The sequence below is a fragment of the Neomonachus schauinslandi genome, chromosome 6 (genome assembly GCF_002201575.2).
Source record: "Neomonachus schauinslandi chromosome 6, ASM220157v2, whole genome shotgun sequence".
In the NCBI taxonomy this organism is placed as follows: Eukaryota; Metazoa; Chordata; class Mammalia; order Carnivora; family Phocidae; genus Neomonachus; species Neomonachus schauinslandi.
The window spans coordinates 46944997-46967243 of record NC_058408.1 but is presented as its reverse complement, the minus strand read 5'-3'; the positions used below and the strand labels follow the sequence as shown (position 1 = coordinate 46967243).

At 39.0% G+C, this 22247-nt stretch overlaps 1 protein-coding gene across 2 annotated transcripts in view; it reads right to left on the bottom strand.

The window, feature by feature from the left end:
- Window positions 1-11488: 11488 nt before the first annotated feature.
- PLA2G4A (phospholipase A2 group IVA) overlaps window positions 11489-22247 on the bottom strand; it is a 152491-nt gene continuing 141732 nt past the window's right edge. For both annotated transcript variants that reach the window (XM_044916394.1, XM_044916395.1), the window contains 3 exons: window positions 21808-22003; window positions 20206-20363; window positions 11489-12112 (listed from right to left, as the gene is read on the bottom strand). In XM_044916394.1, the coding sequence (XP_044772329.1) occupies window positions 11981-12112; window positions 20206-20363; window positions 21808-22003 (486 nt within the window). In that variant the 3' untranslated portion in view covers window positions 11489-11980. The remainder of the gene's footprint in view (window positions 12113-20205; window positions 20364-21807; window positions 22004-22247) is intronic.

The following is a 22247-nucleotide window of genomic DNA, read 5'->3' as shown; positions in this document are numbered from 1 at the left end:
TGCCCTGCGCGCTCACGGGCCGTTCATCCTCTCCAGCCAGGCTGTGTAGCCGGAGCCAGTCCCATGTGACCGGCTGTAGGTCCAGTACCGAGGGATCCCACCACCCCTGAAGAATCACTGTGAGACCACAGCACACTGGCGACAGTCGCTCCCTGTTCAGACTAGCTGCCTAAAGAGGTTCTGGGATTTTCCAGCACCCAAGACTCCCGGGCTTAGCTGATAGATCCCCTGGCCAGTCTGGCTCTGACTGACAAGGCTGGCTAGTAACCTCTGGTTCTGCCTTCGGGGGCAATATGTGCGTTTGTGTAGATTAGTGCTTGAAAAGGGGCAGATGCCTTGTGTCCCCAAGATCCTCGTCCTGTGAGCCAGCTTCTAAAGATCAGTGCCCTGGTTTCCCTGAAGTGCGTTGCAAGCACATGTGTGGTTCACACCCAGTCAGCCAGCCTGGGGCAGCTAGGACCCGTGCCTAACAACCTGCATAAACTCCAGTGCTGAGGGGACCCACACCCCAAATCACCCCAAGGTAGCAGCTACACGGGAGTACCAGTGAGCCCCCATGTGGACTTGCCTGACAGGGTCCTGGCTTTGCAGCTGCATGGCGTCCAGATAGCCTTTATTAAAGGCTGTCCCACCCAGTCTGCCTGGCCACCCCCCTCGCCAAGCAATTTGGTATTCTCGAGCTCTGCCATCATGGAACATGGGTATTTGTATAGGTTAGGGCTTGGAATTGGGCATATGTTCCTGCTCCTGTAACCTGGCCCTTCCTGTTCCCTGCTCTGGCCTCCCTGATCCAAGTCCCTGGCTACCCTGAACTCCTCCGCATGCGCATGTGCAGCACACATCCCTTTCCCAGGTCTTGGGTGTCCTGTGCCAGGTCTCCACTTCCTGCAGAGCCTGGAGGGTGGAGGGATCCCCCCTCCCCAAGTAGCTCTATGAGGATGCAGCTGCATACTGGGGACAGATAGTCCTCATATTGAATTGCTGCCTGAGGTGGTCCCAGGATTCACCAAGAACCAGCACTCCCAGGTATCTCTTATTAGAGTATTCCCAGCCTCTCCCTTGCAAGACAGAGTCACCTAGAGCTCTGTCTTCAGGGGGAATATTCCCTATTTAGTAGGTTAGGACTTGCAGTTAGGTATAGGTCTTGTCCCCTAAGAGCTGCTCCTCTGAACTGGTCTTTGCAGACTTAGGCCCTGTTCCAGATCTCTATCTACACTTAAGTGCAGTCTATACCTCTTTAGATGCCTTGGGCAGCATGGCCCCTCCTGGCCTGTGTACCTGGGGCCCAGACCCAACCACCTACATTGCATCTAGTGTTGAGGGAGCTCACACCTGGAAGATTATTCTGAGGCAGCATCTCAAATTTGGTGACAGTAGGTCCCATTTGGACTTGCTGCCTTATGGGTACCCAGTTTCTTCCAGGAACCAGGGCTCCCAAGGTGTCTCTCACTGCAGTCTCTCCCCGTGTGCCACCAAATGAGGGTTTTTTTTTTTTTTAAGGTTTTATTTATTTGACAGAGAGAAAGACAGCCAGAGAGGGAACACAAGCAGGGGGAATGGGAGAGGGAGAAGCAGGCTTCCCGCGGAGCAGGGAGCCTGATGTGGGGCTCGATCCCAGGACTCTGGGATCATGACCTGAACCGAAGGCAGACGCTTAACGACTGAGCCACCCAGGCGCCCCACCAAATGAGGTTTTAAGTGCCAATATGTGTGTGTTCAGAGTGAGAAGGTCCTTTGTGTAGGTGCAGGCTCGGACGCTGAGAGATGCGTATTTTCCCCCACAAGAGTCCATTATAGTGACAAAGACTATTAGGCTTACTCATTCATACCCTCCACATACTTCGATGATACCAGGGGAACAGATGGAAGCTAGAATCTCCTATTCTCCTGTGCAAGTCATGTCACTAACCTAAAACACTCAACTCTTCTCAAAAAGAATTATGAGGAGGGACTGGCTGATGGAGTGATCAGTAAATCTAAAGGCAAGGAGTTGTGAGATGGACTAATGCAGACTGGGGAGCTGAATGTAGATTGCAGGAAGGATAGGAGTGTGATGGAGTAAGGCTAAATATGTAGGTAGAAATCAGACAGTCCCAAGATCTAGGTGTCTCTTCAGTGTTTTGACTACATTCCTGGGTTGAATGAGGAAGCGCTGAACAATTTTCAATGGGAGAGTGACAATCACATTTGCATTTGCCTTTTTAAAGGAAGCTCTGATATCAGTATGAAGGCTGGATTGGGGGATGATGAAACTTGCTTTAGTGAGACTTGTAAGGACACTGAGCCTCTGGCCTCCTGTGCTCTAGTCAACCGAGAGTATCCTAATGTGGCTTCTCTCAGAGACTTTTCCTTTTTTTCTAGGCGTGTTTTTGTTTGATATAAGTATAGGATTGTTCTATTAACCTTATTCCATTATGGTTTCCTAGACTGATTAATGTAACCACTATTTTCCTTGATGCTTTACAATGTTTAGTATAGCACTTTGCCTCTAGTAAGTGTAACATAAATACTGACACCTAAGCCACAAATTAATTAAACAAGAGCTTAGCTGATGACAATCAGAAACTTGGCCTGGGATGGGTTTGCTGTTTCTTTGGTGGAAACATAGAACATAACGCTGTTCTAGAGGCACAGTGGTGGGAGCAGAGAGGGTCGTGCCTAACTCTGTGAAGGGCAGTTTGAGGCTTCACTGAGAAGGTATTTCCACTGGATCTAGAAGAAACATCCAGAAGAAAAAAAGTTGTACAAAGGAACTGTTAATGAGAAAAATGCAATTAATGATCAGAGCATGAGAAAGCACCTCTTAAGTTCAGCTGGAATGGGGGGGGGCAGGGGGAAAGAGTGGTGGGAAATCAGGCTAAAAGTTTGTGTGGCTATGGATGGGAAGAGCCTCATAAGCCATCCTACATTTAGCTTCTTTTTTCAATATTATTTTAAATATCGAGTCATTATATTTACTATCTACTTTGTATCTTCACTCAGCATAGTGTGGAGGAATAGAGGAAATGAGCTCAGGCTAACACATTAGAGAAAGGGATTGTTATTAAGGTTCCTATGTTAGGGGGCGCCTGGGTGGCTCAGTCGTTAATTGTCTGCCTTCGGCTCAGGTCATGATCCCAGGGTCCTGGGATCGAGCCCCGCATCAGGCTCCCTGCTCTGCGGGAAGCCTACTTCTCCCTCTCCCACTCCCCCTACTTGTGTTCCTGCTCTTGCTATCTCTCTCTCTGTCAAATAAATAAATAAAATCTTTTAAAAAAAAAAAAAGGTTGCTATGTTAGGAGGTATAGACAATAATGTACATGATGGGTTTCAGCACATGGTAGTGGTTAGAACTTGGCCTAAAATCTCTCTCTCCAGCCAGTTACCTGGCCTAAAATTTCAGCATCTAGATTCGTTTTCAGAGATGAATAAGCATCCTAATTAAAATGCTAACAGGGCTACAGAATTATATACTCTGAGTTGGAAAGCACCATCTAGACTATCCCCCACTACACACCCTAGCAATTCATGTTCTGTGAATAGGTGAATAACTCCAGTGACAAGGAATTTATTCACATCAGGAATTTTATTCCATTTTTTTGAACAATATAACTGATAGAAACTCTTTCCCTCTTTGCAGCTGCACAGTATCTAATTCCTCTTACACAAGAAACCTAGTAGTGGTTTCCCACTCCTTCGCCAATTCTAATCAACTGGTATAACTGATCTGGGGCAGTACCCAGCAGGAATTTCAAACTTCCTCCAGATTCATCAGGAAGAAGGATGGTTCAATGGCTATGTCTGTTAAGTATTCTGGAAGGGAGAGTGGCAACTTACAGGATTTATATTTTCATTCCAAACTGAGATTATTGGAAGCCAATAGCTTTAAACAGCTCTACCGCCTATGTGTTAAGTGGTTCCCAAAGAAACACCTAGTATATAGAAGAATCTGAATAAATGTCCTATCAGTGGATTCAAGACATGGTTTCTAACCACCCCCACCACCCCCTCGCTCTCAAGTCATTCTTCCTTGGATGTTCTAGATAAAGTCTACCCTAAAATCTTGATGTCGTATTTCTCCTTTTCCACTGCACTATTGGTTTATTGGATTTCAGTACAGGGTTCTCCATTTATTTCCATTAAATTTCATCTGATTAGACTTAACTTGTTGCAACATATAAAAAAATTTACTTGTCAAAATAGTCTAAGGATTTAGGGCTTCATAAACTTAATACAAATCAGTGGATTGATGTCAAAACAAATCCTAAAGTGGTATTAAAATCTATTGAGGGAGGAGCACCTGGGTAGTGTAGTTGGCTAAGCGGCCAACTGTTGGTTTCAGCTCAGGTCATGACCTCAGGGTCCTGGGATTGAGACCCCCGCCCCCTCAGGCTCTGCACTTAGCAGGGAGCCTGCTTGGGATTCTCTCTCCCCTCTCCCTCTGCCCCCAACCCTGCACTCCCTTTCTCTCTCTCTTATATAAATCAATCAATCTTTTTTTTCCCCCAGATTTTATTTATTTGAGAGAGAGAGAGTGAGAGAGACAAGCAGGGGGAGTGGGAGAGGGAGAGGCAGGCTCCCTGCTGAGCCGGACTCGGGGCTTGATTCCAGGACCCCAGGATCACAATCTGAGCCGAAGGCAGCTGCTTAACCAACTAAGCCACCCAGGTGCCCCATAAACAAACAAATCTTTAAAAAAAAGTATTGAGGGATACAGAATCCACAGGAGGTGCTTAGCTTATTGTAGAGAAATCACTTGTCTCCTAAATCCTATATGAAATTCTACTTATCTTTTAAGGATTCATCTAAATGCCAATTCTTGAAAATTTCCCTAATTACCCCATTATCCCACTTCTAATGAATCATCCTCACAGCAATTTGTATATACATAATTTTTGGCATTTTACAGGTGTTATTTTATTTCTTTCTTACTAGTTTGTAAACTCTGGAACAATCCAGTCTTATGCATTTTGGTATCTATCTAGGTCAGGGTCTCTAGAAAAAGAGACTGAGATGAAGGTTCTTGTGTAAGTAATATGTTGAAGGAGTACTCTTAGATGAACAATAAAGAAGAGAAGCTAGACAAAAAAATGGGTTTAACTGTTGTCTTACCTCAGCCTGATCTCGGGAAGAACTTTGGGCAGGAAAAGCGTCAGAGAAGCAGCCCATCTTGAGGTAAGGCAGGCTTTCATAGCCCTACATCAGTTAGTCACTGGTTGCAGCCTTCCTCCAGGAGGAAGTCCTAACAGTGCAAGCACATCCCCTCAGCTGAAGGCAATTCTTAGAAGGCTGCAAGCTATGGGTTTTTAAAAGCCAATACTCACAGCCACTGGGGGATGGGTGCCCGGAGCCGGCAAAGGGGATCTGGGCCACCACCAACAGTGCCTGTTACAGTTTCTCTTCAGAACCAAGCATGGCATCTTCCACATACTGGGACACAATAAATGTCTACTGATCTGCACTTTTAAAGTGTTCAACCAAAAGAACAACTCTTCTATTCAACAAAACTTTTCTTATTCGATACTGCTGATTTTGCTTTTCTGTTTATGCAGCCAATGGTGGCATTAATTGGATTTGTCATTTGGTATTAAAGTAATGGAAGGAATAAAAAAATCATTAGGATGTCATAAAACTCTATTCCTTAAAATATTCACTGAAAACAATTTTATAGAATTTTTAGCCTATGATTTACTTCTTTGGCTTTTATTCAATATAGATGAGTAGAATTTGCATTCATCAGCTATAAGAAGAGTTAAAAGAAGAAAATGTGGATATGATAAGGGAGCCACTCATGTAAACCTCTTTTTTTAAAAAAAAAGATTTTATTTATTTGAGAGAAAGTGAGTGAGAGAGCATGAGCTGGGGTGGGGGTAGAGGCAGAGGGAGAAGCAGACTCTCTGCTGAGCAGGGAGCTGGACACGGCGCTCGATCCCAGGACCCTGGGATCATGACCTGAGCCGAAGGCAGATGCTTAACCTATTCAGCCACCCAGACACCCCAACATGTAAACGTCTTTAATTATTCGAGAATCTTTCATTATTTGAGAATAATTATTTGAGAAATAATCATATTTAATTATTTGAGAACCTACTGCCAGACCTTTAGGTAATTTTAACTGTCTGAAACAGTGTTAAGATTACAGAAAAGTTGCAGGTAGAATTTGAAGAGATTTGTTTTCTTTTGTGAGCCATTTGAAAGTATGTTGCCAACATAATGGCTTATCACCCTGAAAATTTTAATGTGTATTTACTAGAAATAAGGATAATCTGCTATATAATCACAGTACAACAATCAAGCCCAGGATATTAATATTGATACATTACTATGATCAAATTCTCAGAACCCATTCAAGTTCCAATAATTATCGCGACAATAATTAATTACGACATCCTTCGTAACGATAAGAATTCAGGTCAGAATCACAGATTGTCTTCAGCTGTCATGTCTCTTTAGCCTTCTTCAGTCCAGAACAGTTCCTTAATCTTTCCTTGATTTTCCTGATCTTAATAATTTTGGACTATTACAGACAATTATGCTTGCAATTTCTCTCAATTTGGGCTTTCCTGATATTTACTTATGAACAGATTCAGATGATGTGTCTTTGTGAAACTATCACGTAAGCAATGCTGTACCTTTCCCGTTGCATCCTATTAGGTATGCAAGATTTCAATTTGTCTGATTACTGATGATAATTTTGATTATTCTGTAACGTTTTTCCATGGTAGAGTTACTTTTTGCCCCCCTTTGAAATTAATAAGCATTTTATAAAAGGCATACTTTGAGATGATTTCTTATTTAACTATCAACATATTTATTCATCAAGATAATGGTTTTCTATATTATTCAATGGGATGATTGCATAGCCCACAGATTATGATCTGTTACTATTATTATTTATTGTAATGCTCAATTTTCCCAAATAGAGCCAGTGGGTATCCCTTCAAGCTGGATTCTGTGTCTTTTTTGACATGTCCTTATTATTCCTTGAGTACTTCCTTGCTTTCTGGCAAAATAAAATGGTCCAAGATTAATTTTACACTTTTCTTGTCTCAGCCCCGAAATTAGCCACTTCTCCAAAAAGCCTAGGTTTGTTTTTGTAAATAATAGGATTTAAAGGCCAAGATTAAGTGATATCACCAAGATGGCAACATAGGTTGCTCCTGATTTTGCTCCTCCTCACAAGGACAACTAGCAACTATTTAAGAACAAGACACCGCTGAGAATCCTAGAACATAGGGGTAGTGCTAAAGTACCACCCCCCCCCACCCATGCACCACAGAGACCAAGAGAGATCACATTAGAAGGGTAAGAGTAGCAGCTACATATGGATTGAATTGCCTCTTCCCCAGACGAGTGCAGCACTCTGCAGAAAGTCTTTCCTTAGCTTCTGGTTCCTTTGGTAGGAAAAGAGAGCCTGGAGATAATCAGCCCCGCAGCTTCCTACCCCCAAGCATTGTGAGTTGCTTTGCAGGAGCCCCGCCTCTGACTTCACACCATAGGGATTACAGGGGAATCTGTGGAGCCAAGAGAGAATAGGATGACATATTCAAATATTGAAAGAGAATAGCTGTCAACCAAGAATTCTATACCCAGTGAAGCTGTCCTTCAGAAACAAAAGAGGGATAAAGACTTTACCAACCAAAAAAAGCTAAGGGAGTTTATTACCACCAGACCTGTCTTAGAAGAAATGCTGAAGGGAGTTCTTTGAGTGGAAGGAAGAGAATGCTATAATTAACATCATAAAATCATAAAAAGGTAGTGTAAATCTCACTGGTAATGGTAAATATATAGTCATAGTTAGATTCTGCAATAGGGTAATAGTGGTGCATAATTCACTTAAGACTCTAGTTTAGAAGTTAAAAAAAAAAAAAGAAAAATAAATAACCATAGTAGTAAAAATAACCATAACTACAACAATCTGTTACACAATAAAACAAACAAACAAACAAACAAAAAAACACATGTAAATTGTAACAAAAGTAACCTAAAATGTGAGGGGGAGGATAAGTAAAAGTATAAAGTTTATGAATTCTTTTGAAGTTCAGTTGAAATAGGGTGTTATCAGTTTACAATATTTTCTGTAAGCCTCATGATAACCACAAAGGAAAATCCTATGGTAATTACACATCCAAAACCCACAATTAACAAATCAAAGCACACCAATACCAAAAGACATCAAAACACAAAAAAAGATGACAGGACAAGAAACAAGGAACAATGTATCTACAAAACAACCAGAAAACAATAAAATGGCAATAGTAAGTCCTTAACTATCAGTAATGACTTTAAACATAAACTGATTAAATTCTCCAATCTAAAGACACAGAGTGGCTGAATGTATTAAAAAAAAAAAAACAATATCTCCATTATGCTTACTACTAGAGACTCACATTAGCCTTAAAGACACACATAAACTGAGAGTGAAGGGATGGTAACAATAACAAATCAGGGGTAGCTATATTTATGTCAGACAAAATAGACTTTAAACTAAAAATGGTAAAAAGACAAAGAAGGTGATTATATAATGATAAAGGGGTCAATATATCAAAAAAACGTAACAATTATAAACATTTATGCACCCAACATTGGAGCACTTAAATACATAAAGCAAAAACTAACAGAGCTATAAGGAGAAATATGCAGTAATAAAACAATCGTTAGAGATTTTAATACCTTACTTTCAATAATGGATAGATCACCCAGACAGAGAATCAATAAAAAAACAGCAGATTTGAATAACACTATGGGCCAAATGGACCTAACGGACATATACAGGACATTCTATCCAACAGCAGCAGAATACACATTCTTCTCAATGGCATATGGAACATTTTCTAGCATATACCATATGTTAACCCATAAAACAAGTCTTTGCAAATTCAAGAAGATTGAAATCATACCAAATATCTTCTCTGGCTACAATGGCATGAAACTAGAAATCAACAAGAAGAAAACTGGAAATTCATAAACGTGGAAATTGAACAACATTCTACTGACAACCAATGGATCAAAGATGTAATGAAAGGGGGAAATAAAAAGAAAAGACTGAAACAAACAAAAATGGAAACAACATACTGGAATTAGTGTGATGCAGCAAAAGCAGTTCTAAAAGGGAAGTTTACAGCAATAAACATAGTAAGAAACAAAAAATATCTCAAACATCCTAACTCTACTCCCCAAGGAACTAGAAAAAGAACAACAAACTGAACCCAAAGTTAGCAGAAGAAAGGAAATAATAAAGATTAGAGCAGACATAAATGAAATACAGAAGAGAAAACAATTGAAAAGATTTAACCAAACTAGGAGTTAGTTCTTTGAAAAGATAAACAAAATTTAGCTAGACTAACCAAGGAAAAAAGAGAAAGGGCTCAAATCAACAAAATTATAAATGAAAAAGGAGACATTACAAATGATAACACAGAAATTCAAATGATCATAAGAGGCTAACATACTGGACATCTGAGAAAAAGTGGAAAAATTCTTAGAAACATACAACATACCAATACTGACTCAGGAAGAAAGAGAAAATTTAAATAGACCAATTACTAGTAAGGAGATTGAATCAGTGATCCAAAATCTCCCAGTGAAGACAAGCCCTGGACCAGATGGCATCACTAGTGAATTTTACCAAACATCAAAGAAGGGTTAATACCAATTTTTCTCAAACTCTTCCAAAAAAATCAAAGAGGAGGGAACACTCCCAAACTCATTTTCTGAGGCCAGCACTATCTTGATACCAAACCAGAAAAGAACACTACTAGAAAAGAAAACTGTAGGACAATATCCTGATGAATATAAATGCAAAAATTCTCAATAAAATACTAGCAAGCTGCACTTAGCATCACATGCAAAGGATCATTCACCATGATCAAGTAGAATTTATCCCTGGGATGCAAGGATGGTTGAACATATGCAAATCAATCAATGTGATACATCACATTAATAGAAGGAAAGAAAAGAATCATATGATCATTTTAATAGATGCAGAAAGCATTTGACAAACTGAACATTCATTCATGATAAACACTCCTAACAAATTAGGCATAGAAGGAACATATATCAATATAATAAAGGCCATATATGACAAACTCACAGTTAACATACTCAATGGTAAAAGGTTGAAAGCTTTTCCTCTAAGATCAGGAACAAGACAAATGTGTCTACTCTCACCATCGCTACTCAACATACTACTAGAAGTTTTAGCTAGAGCAATCAGGCAAGAAAAAGAAATAAAAGGTATCAGAGTTGGAAAGGAAAAAGTAAAACTGTCTCTCTTTGCAGATGACATGATTTTATATATAGAAAATCCCAAAGAGGAGTGCCTGGGTGACTCAGTCGGTTAAGCGTCTGCCTTTGGCTCAGGTCATGATCCCAGGGTCCTGGGATTGAGTCCCACATCAGGCTCCTTGCTCCGTGGGAAAGCTACTTCTCCCTCTCCCTGTGCCTGCATCTCCTGCTGCTTGTGCTGTCTCTCCCTCACTCTCTCTCTCTCTCTCAAGTGAATGAATAAAATCTTTAAAAAAGAAAAAAAAAGAAAAGCCTAAAGACTCAACCAAAAAAAAAAAAAAAAGCTCTAATCAATGAATTCCATTGCAGTATACAAAATAAAGTTTCAGAATACAAAATTAATATACAAAAATCAGTAGTGTTTCTACTACTGTTTAGAAATAAACCCAAAATAAACCCAAGCATATACTGTCAACTAATATTTGACAAGGCCAAGAATACTCAAAGGACAAAAGACAGTCTCTTCAGTAAATGGTGCTAAGATAATTGGATATTCTTTCTTCTTTCTTTGAATTACCTGTCTTTAACCTCTCTATTCATTTGTCTTTTTTCCTCTCACCTTTTATTCACCTTTATACCTATGAGGAAAGACAAGAAACAATAATAAAGAAGGGAGCACTTGAAAGTTCATTCTTTCCTCAGTTGATTTATGCATACAACAAATTAGTGCCCACTACAGGCCATCAGACATGCTGCAGGATCTGAGGATGTAGCAGTGGACAAAAGTGACAAAAAGACCTGCCCTCAAGGACCTTATATTCCAGTGCAGGTGACCAACAATAAACAGGATGAATAAATTTCCTTACTATGTTAGTTTCTCCTTATGTTTACACCATTGAACCTTAGTAGTTCAATGGAAACTGAAACCACAGTCATACAATACAGACTGTCCCTAAGACTCATCTTGCAGATAAGCCCTTGCTACTCTTCTGGATTTTTCTGAGGTCAACTGCTCTCTTGTGGACAAACAGTCCAACATAATCTCAAAGTAAAATGTTAAACTAGAAGAGGTTACATTTTTTTTTTCTATTTGCTGAATAAAGATATAGTGTTTGTTCAAAAAATGACACATGCTTTCTCCTTTAAGAAAAATAACCATGATTTAAAATGATAAATTTCACATTACCATTTAGGATTAACAATTTTTGTGTTTGAAAGCTATGAATCTGAGAATCTTTCATAGCTACATTGCAATACTCCATTAAAATTAGGCAAAGATTCAGTTATCTCATGCTAATTGCATATTGATATATTTATTTCATATATGTATACATGTGTATATAAATAAAAAATAGTGTTGTCTCATGGTATGAATAAATCCAGTCAGTGAATAACATTTACACACAATGCAAAGTCATACTTATTGAGACTGAACTGTTAAATATTCTAAAAAGAAAACATTTTTTTAAAAAAGAGGACACATAAGATAGCTGGTGAGGAATGTCTAAAATTACAATATATGTCCTTACATTTGCATCAGGAAATCTATACTGACAGAAAATGTAGCTGAGTATATTTTTACATAATCACATCATCTATCAACCTAACAAATTTATAATGGTATTGTTCTCATGCAGCTAAATAACTGCAACTTTGAGTATCAGCCAGTCTCTTGTGATCAGTACTAATATCTGTACTATGCTTTTAAATCCAGTTGTAATGGAATTTCAAACTGCCTCAGCATCAGAAATTGCTGCCCTTTCCACTACACAAACTATGCTACGGGTTTGCTTAGAAACTCTTTGTTGAAGAATCGTCTTGCTTCAACATTACTAAGGGAAACAGAGCAGCGAGATGGATTCTGTCTTCTGTATTCAATGCTCTCAACTATGGCATTCTTTATCACCTGCAAATAGAGGGAAAAGATGTATAATTAGTATTCTTCTAAACTCATGTAAACATTCGTTTGGTCAAAACAAAAATCTAGTTGATCTTTTTATTATAGTTTTCTTTTTGAAATAGAGAGAGAAACCTCGGAGTCATGCATGTGTATATTTAAATCCAACATCCCACCATTATACTCTTGTTAAGCTCATGTCCAGAGCTTAATTTATCTTTATTCTGGTTTTCAATGGGGAGGTGATAAGAGGGAAGAAATAAGTAACTACTAAACGTAGAATTTATGTTCTTTACAGTTAGTGGACAAACAGGAAAGAGGGACCACAACGGAGTAGCAGACTTTCTTTAAGCCTAATGAGAAAAGAAGGCATTGCCGAAGAATTACCCCGTTTTCTCAGCTAAACAAATACAGTTATAAAACATGGATGTCCTCTATCTAGAAAATACCATACTTTGTGATTTTATTGATGATGACTTTTTTATTCAGAATAATTTTCATATATACTCAAATTAATGGTGACTACAACTTCTAAGATTGCTATTCCAATTATATTTTCTTCTGGTATGAAGTTAACCTAGTTAAGAACTTCTGGAAAATGGGGTGCCTGGGTGGCTCAGTTGTTAAGCGTCTGCCTTCGGCTCAGGTCATGATCCCAGGGTCCTGGGATCGAGCCCCGCATGGGGCTCCCTGCTCGGCAGGAAGCCTGCTTCTCCCTCTCCCATTCCCCCTGCTTGTGTTCCTGCTCTCGCTATCTCTCTCTCTGTCAAATAAATAAATAAAATCTTTTAAAAAAAAGAACTTCTGGAAAGAAGACAAGATTTGGAATTTGGTTAAAGCAGTTGTTGCAGGGCAATGGGAATGGGCTTTGGAAGAGAGGCCTGTATATTAATCTTTTCTCTGTTGCTTATTTGGAACCCTTTCAAAATCAGAATTACTCCACTCCCTAGGACAGGACTATAGGATTTCATCTTAACCAATGAGCTACAAGTTTGAGGGCACAGAAGAAAATCACAGGGACTATTTTACAATTCCCTTCATTCTCTACCCTAGGGATTGTTAAACAACATTAAGGTATTATGTGCATGTGTTTCAGCCCTCTGCCCTACCTGGCAAGTCCGAGCAGCTTAGGACCCAAGGCCCCCTCCCACTCAGAGCTAGAGTGGCCCACTTGGCCTTGGAGATATGTAGAGGGGTTTTCCCCTGTCCACATCCAGTGTCACTGGGCAAGCCAGGTTCAACGCCTAGAGGAGAGAGATACGTGACCTGGGGGGTGCTAACAAGCAACTAATATTCTGTGACTTTATGTTGGACCTGAGGGGCAGACCCATCTAATTCTCTAACAGTAACTTTAAACAACAAAGAGTTGTATTCTGGAAAGAGGGATTTATCACAGAAATGTGACATCTTTATTTGCTTTACGATTTTTAAATTATATATAGAGAATATGTATAATAAAACATAGTATCATACCTGTATGTATATATATTGTCTTATGGGCTCAAACATTACTGAGTCTTTTAAGAAAAACAGGTATTTGCTGAGCCCATTTTTCCCAGGAGTAAGGGAAACATAATGAATTCTGTGGTGACAGAAGAGGCTTCAGGCCTATGAAGGAGACCCTGACCCAGGACCTCTAGGCACAATCACTTCTTGGCTGTGTGAGATCAAGGAGAATCCTTGAACCTGTTTCGTCTTCTTTAAAGTGGGAATAATAATACTAATCTTGGTTTTTGTGGGGATTTATATAAAGTATTTTGTACAATACCCAGCACCTCGGAAACGTTCCATAACTAGCATCTATTTATTGTTGTTATTTTTAAACTGACCATATGTGTGAAAATGCAGGAGCTTTAATTTGGATACGAGGCTATCAAGTTTAATAGAAATAAACACACAATGTATATCCAATTATGGGTTTATTATATGGTAAAAGTCAGCAAATCAATTCTGCTATCAAATGTGTCCTACTACATCTTTTTTTTTTTTTAAAGATTTTATTTATTTATTTGAGAGAGAGAACAAGCAAGCAAGTGAGCAGGGCTCAATCCCAGGACCCTGGGATCGAGTCCCGCATCAGGCTCGCTGCTCCGTGGGAAGCCTGCTTCTCCCTCTCCCACTCCCCCTGCTTGTGTTCCCTCTCTCACTGTCTCTCCCTCTGTCAAATAAATAAAAATCTTAAAAAAAAAAAAATCTCCCTGCTTTCTAGATAGTATGACAGCAAGTTTTCAGTTGGTGTCTCCTTCACCATACCAGCACAAGACACAGGAACCCTCACTGCAGAGAAATACCCAAGTCAAATAAAAATCAACTCTTTATTTTCCAAATACCTTAAAAGCTTTAAAAAAAAAAAAAAAACCACAGGGAAATTATATTAATAATGACTGCTGTTAATTCCTTTATAATGAATTCATAGGCACAAAAAAATCAGCAATATCAATACCATGAACTAGCGGATTTCTCATAAGTGGGCCTTGGCGGTGTTTCTAGTAAACAGGCCATTCTTATGAAGGAAAAGGAATATTTACATTTATTAACTCTGAAAAACCCAAATCATATGCAATTAGAATGTGCAAGTTGAACCACTAGGTGGCATATTAACACTATGAAACCATTGCCCCGATTTTTCAGATTGCTGCAGAACACAGCCATTGGTTGTGATTTATAATTCTATGATATAAACAGAGGAGGCTAAACTCAATCCTACATCAGTGCTAAATCCAAACCTCCTGTCATGACACATGGTACAGTTCCATGTCCAAAGAAGAAATATGCCATCTTTGAATCTTCTTAGTTTTTAAATATTAGGTGTAATCTTCATCAGTGTTTATATCTAATTTCCTCTTTCATCCCCCCTGAAATTCATCGTTGAGATTCTAAATCTTTCCCTTCTGTGGTATCCTACAACAGCCCTCCTCTCTCAAACCTCTCCACACCCCTGCCCCTCCCTAAGTATGACTGACCCACATCATCCTTCACGGGTGTCCTTCAATATGAGCCTCCTAATTGTTCATCCAGACTCTTTAAATCTACAGCAAGAAAGGCAGAGAATAGGGTGCCTGGGTGGCTCAGTCGTTAAGGGTTAAGCGTCTGCCTTCGGCTCAGGTCATGATCCCAGGGTCCTGGGATCGAGCCCCACATCAGGCTCCCTGCTCGGCGGGCGGGAAGCCTGATTCTCCCTCTCCCACTCCCCTTGCTTGTGTTCCCTCTCTCGCTGTGTCTCTTTCTGTCAAATAAATAAAAATCTTAAAAAAAAAAAGAAAGAAAGAAAGGCAGAGAATAAGAAAAGGAAACACATAAAATGTGAACGTCTCCCAAGTAACCCACAAGCAAATACTGAATTCCCGCAATAGAAAATTAAAAATGACCCCAATGAGGAAGTTACCGTATATTTTGAAAGAGAAATAAAAATTACAGATATAGAAGAATATAAGAAGATATTCTGGTCTTAAAATTGCTACGAATCTGCCAGCAAATGTCTGCCTTTCCAATAAAAACTGAAGTGTCATGAAAGCAGGGGCCTTATTAGTCTTGTCAGTTTTGATCGCAGCACTTAGAACAGAGAAGGGGAACCATAAATATTTGTAAAAGTAATGAATGCACAGAAGGTTGAGTTCAACCAAGTGTAACTCATGGAGACAATGAGATGCATGGAAGGACAGGCAGACTCTGTAAGTGCAGTGGATGGACAGGGCATTCTCAAAGAAAGACGATCCTGTAAAAAGGCTGAAGGTGGGAGATCATGGCATGTGTAGGAAGCATCTGGGAATTGGCCTGGCTGGAATGAAGATTGTGTTTGGGAAATAGTAGGAAATAAGGCTGCTTGAGAAACAGATGGTTCAAAAGTGGGAAAGAGTGAGGAAAAAACATGCGACCCCATCTTGGCTCCCCACATGACTGTGTGACCTCTAGCAATCTGCCTCCATTACCCTTGACTCAGTTTCTTCACATGTAAATAAAGATACCTACCTCAGAGGCTAGTTCTGTGTGTTAAATAGTTGAGGGGAAAATATCTAGCTTATGTTAAACATTCAAAACTTTTTTCGTTTTCTTTTGTACATGGTTGTATCCTTAGTTACTAAAACAGTGACTGACACAGTAGATACTCAATAAATATGTGTTGAATTAATGAATAAAAGATGGAAGGAGATTATAGGCAGCATTAAAGGTAGATGAATTTGGGCCTTACATATTAGGCCATGATATATAATAAGCTTCTAAATTACTTTTAAAAGATAAAAAATTTAACCCTACCTAAATGCTACTATGATGATGAAATAGCAATAAATTAAGAATTAAACACCAGTACTTCTGGATATATACTTTCCCTCATTTAATTAATTATTTTTTAGAGGGAAAGAGAGCACAAGCAGGGGTGGGGGAAGGGTAGAGGGGGAGGAAGAGAGAGAATCTTAAGCAGGCTTCACACCCAGCGTGGAGCCCATTGTGGGGCTCCATCTTACTACCCTGAGATCACAACGTGAGCTGAAATCAAGTCGGATGCTTAACCAACTGAAGCACCCCGGGGCCCTACTTTTCTTCATTTTAATTAGCATCGAGTATTTAACACTTTATAGAACCGTTTGAGAATTTTAGAAGCTCATTATTATGCACCACTGGCATATATTGAGTAAATTGACACATAACCTGTTCTTAGAATATGCCTACTAATTTAATAAATTGAATGAGTGAGACTGTGTAACAGTACATTTTCCTGTGAACACTGAATCAACAAGGTTCTGGGAAAGGAACTCTCAGAGCCACATTCTCTCCAGATTAAACTGGTGATTTATGAGGAGAGCATGTAGCCACACTCCATGCCCATTCTACGTGGTCAGAAATTCTGCCTCCAACCAACAGACCTGCATCCTGACACTTGCTATCCCTTCTTCCTATCACATCGAACTCTTCAACAATTTCAGCCAATAAGTCAATAGCATTTTAAAAATCATTCACTAAAATTTTATTACATATTTATTTTAGGTCCCAGGCATTGTGATGAAATGTCTCTGGAGGATACAAAAGGTAAATAAGGCAAGTTATTGTTTTTAAAGGGTTTAAAATTTATAAGTAAAAGCAGAAGACAATATGAACACTGATCATAATTATTATTATCATATTAGTTGCTTCAATTTATTAAGTGTCTCTTACATGCCAAGCCCTTAAATTATATTATTTTACTTAATCAACACCCTGGTCCTACAAGATATGCATCACTGTTTCCCCTTACAAACCAGGAAAGGAAAATTTGGAAGTTAGGCAACGTGTCCAAGGTCACTCATTCAAGAGGGTTTAAACATTCAATTTGGTCTGACTCCAAAGCTTCTGCGTTTCCCGCATACCACATGTCTACTGGTGTAAGTCACTCTATGTTTCTATGTTAAGTTTCTTAAAAAAAAAAAAACCACCAGCAACTCCCCCCCCCCCCCCCCATTAAATACCACCATTGTAAAATGACTGAGGCAATGTTCAGTGAGAAGGAATTTGGGAGGACTGAGTAAGTGCCGAAACCTGATGCTAATGAGAAACCCAGGCTGCTGTCATGACGGGAGCAGAAACAGAGCAAAAGTTCTCTAAAGATGAATGAGAATTTAGGTTCAGCCAAGCAGGCCAGCTAGGATCTCTGGAGAAAATAAACCAACAGAAGCATACAGCTGTCGGAGACAGGGTGGCCTTTTCAGAATAAAAAGTTAAGCCAGAATGTTAACTGAAGATGAAAATTAGCCTTCAGCCACGGCAGTCGTGGCCACAAACGTGAAAACCACCTTCTCTGGAGCTGGCAGTCAGGGGTCTGCATTAGACGAGTGTATATTCCCAGGGTCCACAATCTGCAAGCAGCTCTGACAGCCCATGGCAAGTAATGATGTGCTGCATTGCTGAAGTGTGAATTAGTAAGCTACTCTATTCAAATGGTGTGGGAATGAGTGATTTAGCTAATGACTGAGCCTAATGAGCTCTCCAGCATTCTACCCTGGCAGTTTTGTTGGTCTTCATTTATCATCGCTTATCAAGAAGCTTTGATTCTGATAAAATACATTTTCTTGGTTAAAAGTGAGGGGTCAGGACGGTAATCAAAAAAGAGACAAAATGTCAGTGAACACTGGAATTCCTACCTCGGTATGAAATGTACACACATACAGACAGACACACACACACACACGAATCACTTGAACACAAGTCTCAATGGTCATATAATTTAAGAGAAAGCTTACATTCATTCATGCCACCTCCAACCCCCAAAATTTACTGCCTAGGCTGCTATTACCTGTATAGACTTGTCTACATTATTAATTCTGGGCACTTGCAAAGGTCTTGGGGTGTATCTGTCCTGGTATAGGATATAGACACACATAAGTAAGCTTCCCACTTATCGAGCAGCTTCTGACTGTTCATACGTCCCCTGATGATTCACTATTGCTATTATGATAGGTGCTGTTATACCCGTTTTAGAGATGAGGCAACTGAGGCCCAAAAAGTTTAAGTAGCTTATTCAAAGTCACACAGGTGGCCCATCTGAGATCTAAATGAGATATAAAGCCCACGACCTTGCTTCTACACACTATGCCAGAGAAGTTTTTGGAAGCAATTAAATCCTGCTTTATTAATTAATGTTTGATGAGCGGTTTGTCAGGAAAGTTATTCTGAAATTCAGTCTGTTTTTGCTTAGGCTTTTACTTTTTCATCTATGTGTCAAACTACTTTGAAGAATATATAAATAAAACTATATCATTCTTTATAGCAAACAGCTTAGCAGGTTTTATATAAACCAGAACTGAAAAACAATGAGAAAAATGTAGTTGTTTAAGTTACAGATACAGATATCTATCCACTCACACTCATCTACAATATATACAGATATGTACATACACAGATATAAATATATATATGTATGTATGTGTATCCTTTTATTTTTCCAAGTCCAAGAGGGTATTTATATATTCCTACAGTCTATTTTTTTTTCCATTTGAGGACAACTGATCAAGTTTAATACATTTCATCCTAAGGAATACATTGTTTTGAGTTTGTTAGTTTCACACTAGAAATAGGATTCTTCTGCTATTACCCCTTGGTTCTCTTTTGACAGCAAGGGGTTTTATTAAACACAACTCTATCTTGAGAATGTCTGTTTAAATCATGGCTTAAAATACTGATTTTCTCTTAATGACTACTGATTGTAAGATAAAAGAAAAAAGAAAAAATATATTTAGAAAACTAATCCCATATACACAGAACCCTCATCCATATACTGTGCTTTCTTTTGCACCATTTGCAAGGTATCCAAAAAGATTGGCAAATCAGATACAACACTTTTCCCTCCCCAATTAATTTCTTTCTTTTTCTTTTACTCTTTTCTTTTTAATGTGCAAAATCCAGCTAGGATAATGAACTTGGGCTTTCACAATGGATAATAATTTGTCAGACACTGTGATTTGGAACTACAAGCCAACATGATTCCAGTTCTACAACAGTGTTCTTAAATGGTGAGTTAGAGATTACAGAATTTCACATGGTCACGGAATCTTAGCAGCAGATATACGGTGGTTAGGGATGACCTAAGTGAAGAGAATGACTTGTTTCTGAAGTTCCTAACGCAAAGCGTACTTGATATCTCATGAGCTAAAAATGGGAAGGCTGCTACTTTTGTCAACATTCCCAAGATCTACAAAAATAAGGGCATTTAAAAGCATGAGTGTATCTATGAAAATTCGTGATATTTTAGCAGATAACTACACTTCTGGTTACATTCACTTTCCTACCCTTATATTTCCTTCTTATCACTTTTCTTCCTCCTCATAATTTATTTTTATCAGATGACGAATACATTAGATACTTTGGGAAAGAAGCTGAGTATTAACCAATCCTTCAATCAAATTATCATATAAAATATGGGCTCTGCCAATTTAGAGCGATTACTTTTTATTTGTGATTTTTATAGGGTTCTTCTGGAGAGTAATAAAATAACATACAAAAAATAAAATGGTACAATTTGGATGGTATCATTCATAAACCTTATTTTTATTTTTAATGAATTAAAAAGGTATTGCTATGTTCATGTGATATGGAAGTATGTGACATTGTCAAGGATCACAGGAGATACTTACATCAATGTTGTTCAGGGTATTGAAGTGCATGAGATCATGCAGCCTTTTGAATGCTTGATTTGGATATTGAAAGTTGAAGGTCGAAAATGGTGATTCGGGGTCATCAAAAATATCAAAATCAGCTATCTCTTTCTCTTCTTTAGTTTCTCTCGGAACACCTAAATATTAGAAGAGTCTCAAATGGTGTGATTTTGAAAACAGCAAAATATCTCTAAAACCCAAGAAAGAAAACATACAGATAGCTGTAAACATAACATAGGGAGCCCCCACTGGGGTCATGGGATCTGTAGTATGCACTGTTATGCTCCCACCCATATTCCCTGGGTTGAGATATCCAGGTGTTCTGCCTGGGAAACTTCCAATTGCCCGCATCTTCATCTTTCTACCCCATCCTGCAACAGGCTGTTTTGCTCTCTAGCAGCAGGATGTAAATTCTGGTAAATAACACTCTGCCCCAGGCAGCAGTCAACCAAAGACTCTAGGAAGTTAGGATATAAATACCCCAGTTCCCTTGACTCTTGTGGTATGAATGGGAAGGATGATTTTGGAGCATAGGTTCTATTTCATTTCCTAGGCTTTCCCAAAAGGATCAAATCTTCCTCATGGTAGTTGGCTTACTAACACATATTTTGTTGTCTATCTTCCTTTATCACTTCCCTACATCCTTAGTAAAATTCCCTAGTCCACCCAAATAAACGGTCTGCACTTGAATTCCTTTCCTGGAATCTGCTTCTGGGGAATCCAAACCAAAACATTATCTAACTGTGTTCATGCCACAGGAATGGGTTTCAAGTACTCTACTGTTCAATAACTAAAAATGCCCACCAATTCTTCCTTCTCTTGTTTTGAAGAATGACTCGTAATAACCTCCCTTCCTGATCCTTTCTCTGTCTTCCTCCACCATCTGGAAGATCACTTTCTTCTCCATCATCCCATGTCAAATCTGCCATGACTATCTTTTATATCTTTTCCTCTCATAACTGCACTTTCTGGTCCAAGGATAATATGATTTTTAGGCCTTAAGTATTCTGCCTGTCAATCTCTAGATCTCCTTTTGTTAATCAATATTTTCCAGGATATAGAAGAATCTACAGACTCTGGATGTAGTAAAACAGGACAGCTGTGCCTTGAACTTGATTCTCTTTTTCTATAAAACATAACGAAGCAACCTGAAATTATTATTTATGTTGTACTGCCAGATTATATTAATCCTGTGGTCACTTAACATTCCCAGAGTTTTTGTATGATTTTTTCTGAAACAAGGGCTCCCTTGCAAGGGTAATTTTCAAAATATTTAATAATCCCTATGGCAAGGGTGCCAATCAATCAGAACAAACATAAGCCCAGGTTTTGGAATAAAGCCCCAGAGATTTTTATTGAGCCAGTTGTTGATGTATCAGTTTCTGAATTATGAAGAACTCAGGGAATCTTGGAGTGAGAAAGAGGGCAGTACTTGAGGTCTCAGGATAGTAGTTATTTGTTAAGGTAAGGGGAGCATTCAAAATTGTAGTAGCTAGTACAGCAAGTGCTGTTATAAACTCACTTAATATCAGTCTTTTACCGGATTTCTACTTTATAGAACATAATTTATTCCCCATGTACCTGGAGCCTTGTACTTTCTGAAGTTGATGTTGGCCAGAACAAAGTGGATGATAGTTGGGCAGTCTTTCTCCATATCAGGATTCTTGGGCTTAAAGACATAGCACTCCTTCAGTCCTTCTCGATCAAACACTTGAGGATCAATCTTTGGAAAGGGGAGCTTGTTCATTTTGGCCCACTTTTCTGCAAGTAGAAGTTCCTATGGAGGAGAGGTAAAGATGCATTTGGGAATTTTCAGTTTTTATTTATTAAGTTGGTCTGGCCATCATTCAGTGTTCATCAAGTGTTAACTGTGTGCTAGCAATGTGCTCCTTGCTAAGATGAATAATGACCCTGTTCTCCAGAAGCTCATTAATTAAAAAAAAAATTACAGAAGCACTCTATAAGTACACTTGTTAATTTCTGGCATAGGGCTAGCTCTATAGGAGGCATGTGAAAATTTA